Genomic DNA, 9739 nt, shown 5'->3' with positions numbered 1-9739 from the left:
TCTTCTCCCCTCCTCTCCTTTCACTGTGTGTGGAAAATAACGTTTCTAAAAAAAAAAAGTTTCTAAAGGTTGACAAATTATTTTCTTTAAAAGGTTTTTGCAAAAAAAAACTAATAAAACTAATAAAAAATAAAACAATCTCAATCAATCTGAACCATTAGTTCAGTTTTTTCCACAATGTATGAACGTCCCATAGGAATGTCCGTGTTTAAATGGTTAAGAGCCTAAGCCCGCCCCGGAAGTTGCGCGTTCTGTGTTTTGCTGTTTGTTTTCTTGACAGCCGCTCGGGTTCTGCTGCTGGGCTGAACTTGGCCACTGCTAAACACATCTTCAGAGCGGCACATCGGACGCGCAAGACAGGTCTGTACATTTATTTATCTGCATATTTTCTTGGATTGTTGGTAGTTTACTCACGTATGACTATCCATGGCGATATTTATAGCCGAATGTAATTCTATAAGGTATATCTGTGGCTTATTGTGTTTATTTTTTTAGCAAATTGGCTCCATTCTGCAGCAGTACCAGTAATGCACTAGCGTTACTACAGTACATTAAAAAGCTAGACTAACCTAGTTACCTAGCAAACATGTCCTTGTAATGCAATTTCTTGTTCGGGGCCTGTAGCTAAGCTGCTAGCTAACGAAACCTTCGTCAAGAGGTACTATAACGTTTTGCATTTCATAATGTAAATGTGGAATTAGAAGGTGTGGTTTATGCCGAATATCAAATGTCGTTAGCTAGGCTAGCTAGCGGTAATATTAACTAGCTCGCTAGTGACATAGTAGGTTACTGTAGCTAGCTACACAACGTCAGCATTCTACTAGTTATCTAGCCTTTCGTTCACCAGCTAATTTCCATGTAAAAACGATTTAAGAAATCTACAGAACCCTAATAATTTGTAATACACCGTTCTAGTTAGCTAGATTCTTAGCTACACACTAGCATGTAACGTCGTTATTTAGCTAGAGTTACGTTAGCTATCAAAACGAGGCAGCTATGGCTGAAAAGGAGCTGTGTGGTTGCAGATGGCTTGCTACCAATAACATGATGAGCCTGCTAGTTATAAACCTACAAACTATACAACTTTACTTCAGACAGTAGTTAATAGTTAAGTTGCCGTTAGATGCCGAGGTGTTGTCAGAAAGTCTTCGAAACAAGCGTACAACTAAAATCATCTGGTTGTGCATTCTTGGATGGTGGTACATCCCTTAACTCGCCTGTACGTGTTCAGATGGACCCGCAGGCTCAGTCCTACATGCTCGCGAGCCTGACGCGGCCCCACTCCGAACAGCTGCTGCAGGGCCTCCAGCTGCTGCGACAGGACCATGAGCTGTGTGACATTGTGCTGCGCGTGGGCGACGCCAAGATCCATGCCCACAAAGTGGTGCTGGCCAGCATCAGCCCCTACTTCAAGGCCATGTTCACAGGCAACCTGTCCGAGAAGGAGACCTCCGAGGTGGAGTTTCAGTGCATTGACGAGGCTGCGCTACAGGTACGGGATGCTAGCAGAGAAATCTCCCTTGAAGAAAAGGACCCGTTCATAGTTATGTTTGTGTTGTTGGCTGATATATGAATCAGATGTAATCCACAAGCTAAGACACACATGCAAAACCTGTTCTTCTTCTCCCATAGGCCATAGTGGAGTATGCCTACACGGGGACGGTGTTCATCTCCCAGGAGACTGTAGAGTCCCTGTTACCAGCTGCCAACCTGCTCCAGGTCAAGCTGGTGCTGAAGGAGTGCTGCTCCTTCCTAGAAAGCCAGCTGGACGCTGGGAACTGTATCGGCATCTCCCGCTTTGCAGAGACCTACGGCTGCCATGACCTGTGCCTGGCAGCAACCAAATTCATCTGCCAGAATTTTGAGGAGGTATGCCAGACCGAGGAGTTTTTTGAGCTGACCAGAGCAGAACTGGACGAAATAGTGTCGAACGACTGTCTGAAGGTGGTGACAGAGGAGACTGTGTTTTACGCCCTTGAGTCGTGGATCAAGTATGACGTGACTGAGCGGCAGCAGCACCTGGCTCAGCTGCTGCACTGTGTGCGCCTGCCTCTGCTCAGCGTCAAGTTCCTCACCCGCCTTTATGAGGCTAACCACCTCATCCGTGATGACCACGCGTGCAAGCACCTGCTCAACGAGGCCCTCAAATACCATTTCATGCCTGAACACCGTCTGTCCTACCAGACGGTGCTGTCCACACAGCCGCGCTGCGCCCCCAAAGTTCTCCTCGCCATAGGAGGCAAGGCTGGACTCTTCGCCACACTGGAGAGGTATTTTGAATGATCTGAGTTGTTTTTAGAATACATTCTGCACCTACGTTTAAGTGGTTTTCCGTGTATCTGAGAGTTGTTTCCTTGTCTCTCTGTCTTGCAGCACAGAGATGTATTTCCCCCAGACAGACTCCTGGATTGGGCTCGCCCCCCTCAGTGTGCCACGGTATGAGTTTGGCGTGGCGGTGTTGGACCAGAAGGTGTTTGTTGTGGGAGGGATCGCCACTCACATGAGGCAGGGGATCAGCTACCGCAGACACGAGAGCACGGTGGAGCGCTGGGACCCGGACAGCAACACCTGGTCCAGCGTGGAGCGCATGGCGGAGTGCCGCAGCACACTGGGAGTTGTAGTCCTCGCCGGGGAACTGTATGCGCTGGGGGGCTACGATGGCCAGTACTACCTGCAGTCTGTGGAGAAGTACGTCCCCAAGGTGAAAGAGTGGCAGCCAGTCGCGCCCATGACCAAGTCCCGCAGCTGCTTTGCCACGGCGGTCCTGGATGGCATGGTGTACGCCATCGGGGGGTACGGACCAGCTCACATGAACAGGTACGTCCTCTGTGAGCTGTGTGATGTGGTGCCAGGCTTAGCCCCTAACCCTCCACTCATTCTCAGTTGGGATATTTAGTTATTTATTTCAGACTCCAAGTTCCATATAAAATAACAGACATAGAACTTATTTAAGTTCTATGTCTATTTTATTTTACTCATCACGTGTAAACTTTTATACTAAGCTTTTGAAATTGGAGTTTGATGATTTGAAGTGCGCTTCAATGACCTGCCTTAAACACTTCTTTGTTCCTACACAATCATATTGGCTTCAGAGAGGTTATTTATGTGGTGCAGACCTTTATGAAGGCTTTGATCCCATGAAAAGGCTGTCAGCCCCTCTGCTCTGCTGCCTGGTCTTCTGTTACACAGCCTGACATGGCACACAGCCTGACATGGCACACAGCCTGACATGGCACACAGCCTGACATGGCACACAGCCTGACATGGCACACAGCCTGACATGGCACACAGCCTGACATGGCACACAGCCTGACATGGCACACAGGCTGACATGGCACACAGGCTGACATGGCACACAGGCTGACATGGCACACAGGCTGACATGGCACACAGCCTGACATGGCACACAGCCTGACACAGGCTGACATGGCACACAGCCTGACACAGGCTGACATGGCACACAGCCTGACACAGGCTGACATGGCACACAGCCTGACACAGCCTGACATGGCACACAGCCTGACATGGCACACAGCCTGACACAGGCTGACATGGCACACAGCCTGACACAGGCTGACATGGCACACAGCCTGACATGGCACACAGCCTGACATGGCACACAGCCTGACATGGCACACAGGCTGACATGGCACACAGGCTGACATGGCACACAGGCTGACATGGCACACAGCCTGACATGGCACACAGCCTGACATGGCACACAGGCTGACATGGCACACAGCCTGACACAGCCTGACATGGCACACAGCCTGACATGGCACACAGCCTGACATGGCACACAGCCTGACATGGCACACAGCCTGACATGGCACACAGCCTGACATGGCACACAGCCTGACATGGCACACAGCCTGACATGGCACACAGGCTGACATGGCACACAGCCTGACATGGCACACAGCCTGACATGGCACACAGCCTGACATGGCACACAGCCTGACATGGCACACAGGCTGACATGGCACACAGCCTGACACAGGCTGACATGGCACACAGCCTGACGCACTGCTGATGCATGTCTACCAGACATGGCTGACAGGTGAGGGAGGGAGGTTCAGTGTAAGAACAGGCAGTCTTGCCAGTGAGAGGAAGAGCTGCTCAGATGTTGGCTGGCAGCTGTGCTGTTGCTGCTCAGGACTGTGGCATGGTCTTTCCCCTCCAGAGATGCATCTGTGTTGTAGTTACTGTCTCCTTGACTCCCCAACCCCCGGGAGAATGTGTTTAGAGCAGAGTCCTTTGGGACTGCCCCACCCCCCCTCCTGCTGAGATGCTGGTGCTCCGGGGCGAGTCCCAGACAGCACTGTTTTCCACCCTGGAGTTACAGGGTTTCATCACTGGAGCAGTCATTCAGGACAGCAATTAAACTGTGTTGCCGAGGCATGAGATAATAGCATCTGAAAAAGCGCTAATTAACTGCATTTGATTGTGTGTTTGAATGCTCAACATTCAAATTCAAAAGCATTAATTTAGTTCAAGTTGTTTTGACCCCAAGACCCACTGAATGTTATTAACATGTGACCCTGTAGCTGTCTAACTGATAGCTGTAGGGTCTGACTGACCTTGATGAGCAGACTATTGTTGTTAGTGTGTCTGACTGGAGCTGTGTGTGTCCAGTGTGGAGCGCTACGACCCAAGCAGGGATGCCTGGGAGATGGTGGCCCCCATGGCTGACAAGCGCATCAACTTTGGTGTGGGGGTAATGCTGGGGTTCATCTTCGTGGTGGGCGGTCACAACGGGGTGTCTCACCTGGCCAGCATAGAGAGGTACGACCCCCACCAGAACCAGTGGACGGCCTGTCGACCTATGAATGAACCGCGCACAGGTCAGTTGACACATCAAGCTAACGTTACCAACAGGATTTTGAATGCTGTTTTTGTAATGGTGCTTTCTAGAGATGTGTGAGCTTGTGAGCAGAGAGAACGTTGTTCTGTTTATGTTCTCCCCAGGCATTGGTTACTGTTCTTGTCTGTTCTCCCCAGGCATTGGTTACTGTTCTTGTCTGTTCTCCCCAGGCATTGGTTACTGTTCTTGTCTGTTCTCCCCAGGCATTGGTTACTGTTCTTGTCTGTTCTCCCCAGGCATTGGTTACTGTTCTTGTCTGTTCTCCTCAGGCGTTGGCTCGGCCATAGTGGACACCTACCTGTACGTGGTGGGGGGACACTCGGGGTCGTCCTACCTGAACACAGTCCAGCGCTACGACCCCATCACAGACAGCTGGCTGGATGCCAGCGGCATGATGTACTGCCGCTGTAACTTTGGCCTCACAGCTCTATGACCCCTGGATTACCTGGGCAGGACTCCTTCAGAGAACACATAGACAAAAGGGATTTCTTTAGTTTGTCCCCACCGCCTAGTGAGTTGAAGAAGGCTCCAGGGAGCCCAGGGAGAGAGAGGGAGAGCTTGTTGGACGGACTGAAGGAAGGGTGAAGGGAGCCCAGTTTGCCGGTGCAGGGGACCAGTAGACGGCGGAGGATGAAGGTCTGAGTCAGGAGAGGTGCAGAGCAGGAAGCTGTCTGGGTCAGGAGAGGTGCAGAGCAGGAAGCTGTCTGGGTCAGGAGAGGTGCAGAGCAGGAAGCTGTCTGGTTCAGGAGAGGTGCAGAGCAGGAAGCTGTCTGGTTCAGGAGAGGTGCAGAGCAGGAAGCTGTCTGAGTCAGGAGAGGTGCAGAGCAGGAAGCTGTCTGGGTCAGGAGAGGTGCAGAGCAGGAAGCTGTCTGGGTCAGGAGAGGTGCAGAGCAGGAAGCTGTCTGGGTCAGGAGAGGTGCAGAGCAGGAAGCTGTCTGGGTCAGGAGAGGTGCAGAGCAGGAAGCTGTCTGAGTCAGGAGAGGTGCAGAGCAGGAAGCTGTCTGGGTCAGGAGAGGTGCAGAGCAGGAAGCTGTCTGGGTCAGGAGAGGTGCAGAGCAGGAAGCTGTCTGGGTCAGGAGAGGTGCAGAGCAGGAAGCTGTCTGGGTCAGGAGAGGTGCAGAGCAGGAAGCTGTCTGGGTCAGGAGAGGTGCAGAGCAGGAAGCTGTCTGGGTCAGGAGAGGTGCAGAGCAGGAAGCTGTCTGGGTCAGGAGAGGTGCAGAGCAGGAAGCTGTCTGGGTCAGGAGAGACTGGACGACTACAGAAGACCACTCTGCTGCTGCTGCTGGACCACAATGAAAACTCTAAACCAATAACCAGAGAGTTGTGGAAGAAATCTGTCACTTTGTTTCTTTGTAGACATTTACAATTTACCTTGTTCATAACATCCTTTGTTTTCACTCCATTCTTTATTTCTGACATGAGCAAATATGTGTGTAAAAAATGTTTAAGGTCCTAAATCATGTTTATATATGAATGTGTAGCCAAGTCTTTGGATGTGCTAATGAGTGTGCTTGGGAGTATGTGCATGTGAGGAGAAATGATTGGTCTTTTGAGTATATGTGTGTGCAGAACTAAAACTCAGGCACAGTGATCAGTTCACACACTTTAGTTTAAAATGTCTGCTTCTAAATCAGTGCTTCACAAAATGAGAAAAGAATCGGAATCTTTATATTCACATTAAAAGGGCTGCCTTTTACTCTCTTATAAATAGACAAAACAAAAAAGACATATACGAAAATATCCTGTAGTGCATTGCCTGTAAATGTTTTCTGCACTGGGTAATTAGTTGCGTGGGTGCGTGTGTGGACGTGTGTCTTTGATTTTATGGTTAGAGGAGATGTAAAAGATCAACTAAACCCACAGAATACACCTGATACTTATATCTGTTTTAGTCCCAACCCCAATAAGTCTGTACTATCTTCCTCTCTGTCTCCATCCATCCCTCTCTCCATCCCTCTCTCTTTCCACCCCTCTCACCATCTCTCCATCTTTCTCTCCCTCTCTGTGGAGTGGTGGACAAAGCCCTGGTTCTTTACCTGGGGCTGTCTGTTCTCTAAACTAACTGGTGCTATATTTAGGGTTCAGGATTGGAATGTGTGTGTGTTAGTCATACTTGCTGGCTGTTTGATTATGTGCATTAAAAGGCCCCCAGATTGACAACCCCCCCATCCCTCCCCTCGATAACGCCCTGAGTCTTGCTCGAGCGTAACTCTGACCACCAGTCTTTACCCATGAGAGGTTGTGGTATTAATGAGAGGTTTTATCTCCAACATCCCTGGAATCCCAGATGCTCTCCACTGTATGATCGGTAGTGAGGCTTTCCCCCTGGCTTCTGGTTGCTTAGGGTTAACCCTAGGGGTTAGGGGTCAGTTCTGCAGGTTACTTCCTGTTCCTGCACGCCCCGCCCCTCTGATGCATGCTGCACGTGCCCAGTCTGCCTCACAAGCTCGCGAAAGGAGCACCAGCCAACCAAGTGCCAAAATATGACCTGTGTTCACCCACCTCCCTCACACCTCCCTCACACCTCCCTTGCCACAAATAGCTTTTCCCCCTGTGTGCCAGAATCTCTCCTGAGTGCTGATGTTTGTGTTTGTTCCTCTGTGCTGCTGTGTGGATGGGGCTCTGCCCGGCTGAGCAGCTCTCAAGCTGCAGGCCCCAGGAGAGCCTGGCGCTCTTCTTTGGGCATAGATGGCTGCAGGTGTGCGTGTGTGAGTGTGAGCGTGTGAGAGTGAAGCCAGGGGCAGTACCATACGCAGGGTGATGTGACATCAGTTCAAATCCCCATTTTGGTACAGAGTGTAAGTACAGTGATGCGTTCTAAATGTGTGCACATGTGGGAACTGTAACAGCTCTGCATTGCACTTACTGAACTATGTGATACATAGTGTTCTTTGTAAATAAGTCTCGTTTTAGGCTAATGGCATTTAGATGATGCAATAAGATTTTTGTTTCTTCTGTGAGTTAATATTTTGGCTTTTAATGAAGCCTCCTTAAAGCCAAGGCATCTCTCTCATACTGCTGTACTGACTCACAAGCCATGTCTATCCACATTGTTAGCTGTTGGTTAAACTACTCTGATGAAACACCACTTCTTATGGCTCAATTGTTTCTCACTGAATCTTGCACTCTGCATTGACCCCATCTCCAAAGTTGTGCATGTTGATTTATTAAGGTTTGCAGATATTGATATTTCACTAAACTAAGAGGAATAGGTGTGTTTGCTGTTGTCTTCAGAGTTTGGCTCTGAGCCAGCTGCAGGTCCATCAATCAGAAGAAGCCTTACTGTCCTGTGTTCTTCCATGTACACAGTCTGTTCATATCGGCCAGTTTGGATTCTCTGAATGTGATCTTGAGCTTAAGCAATGATATGATTGACAGCCCCCTAAACATCCATTTAAAGACTCTTCAGTCTTGTTAACCCTTGTGTTATCTTCGGGTCATTCTGACCCATCAGTCATTGTGACCCACCGTCGTATTGCGACAGATTTACCGCATACAAAGACAAAGTGAAGCATTTTCTTTTAACAGCTAGGCTGTCTCAGACCCCCCACATTGCAAAGGTTAAAAGAAAATTATTTTAATTTGTTTTTGTATTGGGTAAAATTGGGTAAACACAACGATGGTTCGTTATGAACCTTTGGGTCATGTGACCCGAAGGCAGCACGAGGGTTAAAGCAATAACAGTTTCACCAGTGTAAGAGCCTGTCAGAATAGTGTAGGAGGTCTTCTTGTTTTCAAAACTAGATTCTAATTGAAACGTACATGGCCGAGTCCAGGTGGACTAAGTGGACTTAAGGATATAATTCTTAAAAATATTATTTTGTACAGAAAAAAAATATGAAATTGCTGTCATACTTCTGGAGAAAAAGAAAATGTTACATTAGCCATTGTGTATTGAATATTAAGTTGTCTGTATGTGTTTCTGTTATTTATTTAATGTTTCTTGTCATAACCTTTAGCTTTTGAGAAGATTGGCTGCTTTGGTCTGTCTACAGTGGACCTGCTAAAGATCAGCTAGAACCCTGATCACACAGGCGTGACGCCGGCCGGGTGTCTCCAGGCGTGACGCCGGCCGGGTGTCTCCAGGCGTGACGCCGGCCGGGTGTCTCCAGGCGTGACGCCGGCCGGGTGTCTCCAGGCGTGACGCCGGCCGGGTGTCTCCAGGCGTGACGCCGGCCGGGTGTCTCCAGGCGTGACGCCGGCCGGGTGTCACAGGCGTGACGCCGGCCGGGTGTCCCAGGCAAGCATTCATGTTCCGAGCATGTCATGTATGGATGTTGATGTGAGTACATAAGAGAGAGAACACCGTTTCCTCTACGTGGTTAACTGGCCTACTCTACTTTGGGGTGATAGCGCTTAACCACTCGTGGGATCTGAAAACGTGAAACTGCAAAATGAAGGGATGTATAAAATGTTTTTTTTTGTTTTTTTAAGATGGCCTAACCATGTGTTGTTTTGCCACCAGTCTCACCAAAGTGCTTGTTTTACTAAGGAAGGCAGAGGGACTACTAATATCAAGTCTGGGAGGAATTGTCACTAGTTTTGTGTCTGGATGAAATCCTGAACCAGATGTCAATGTTAGCCAAACCAATTACAACTACAAGCTTCTTTTACATTTCCCATTGTGTGTCTGAACTGTGACTGAAGTAAGGTGATAATCTTGAATTTTATATCCTGTGGATTATTACTGGAACTACAAGATAACCTACATGTTTTTTTCACATTTTATCATGCTTTGATTAAATACATTTTACATCTTAGCCAGTTTGTTTGTGGTGCATTTGTACCCAGTTAAAATTAATAAATGCTTTAAAAGGTATCTTCCATTTGTTTATTTTTTGCCTGAATGAAGTTTCAGAAGTAATACTAAAAGAA

General features: G+C 48.6%; 1 protein-coding gene across 2 annotated transcripts; it reads left to right on the top strand.

The window, feature by feature from the left end:
* The first annotated feature begins 219 nt into the window (after window positions 1-219).
* On the top strand, window positions 220-9683 carry LOC134026222 (kelch-like protein 28). 2 transcript variants are annotated; one of them, XM_062468750.1, is made up of 7 exons: window positions 220-360; window positions 1232-1492; window positions 1633-2270; window positions 2374-2817; window positions 4636-4844; window positions 5134-5582; window positions 5715-9683. In XM_062468750.1, the coding sequence occupies exons 2-6, from the start codon at window positions 1232-1234 to the stop codon at window positions 5295-5297; spliced, it is 1716 nt and encodes a 571-aa protein (XP_062324734.1). In that variant the 5' UTR covers window positions 220-360; the 3' UTR covers window positions 5298-5582; window positions 5715-9683. The 2 variants fall into 2 exon arrangements, with proteins under 2 accessions (XP_062324734.1, XP_062324733.1); XM_062468749.1 differs by having other exon boundaries at window positions 5682-9683.
* The last annotated feature ends 56 nt before the right edge of the window (window positions 9684-9739 follow it).

Source organism: Osmerus eperlanus, chromosome 9, assembly GCF_963692335.1.
Source record: "Osmerus eperlanus chromosome 9, fOsmEpe2.1, whole genome shotgun sequence".
NCBI classification, from domain to species: domain Eukaryota; kingdom Metazoa; phylum Chordata; class Actinopteri; order Osmeriformes; family Osmeridae; genus Osmerus; species Osmerus eperlanus.
This window is presented reverse-complemented; position numbering and strand designations above follow the sequence as displayed.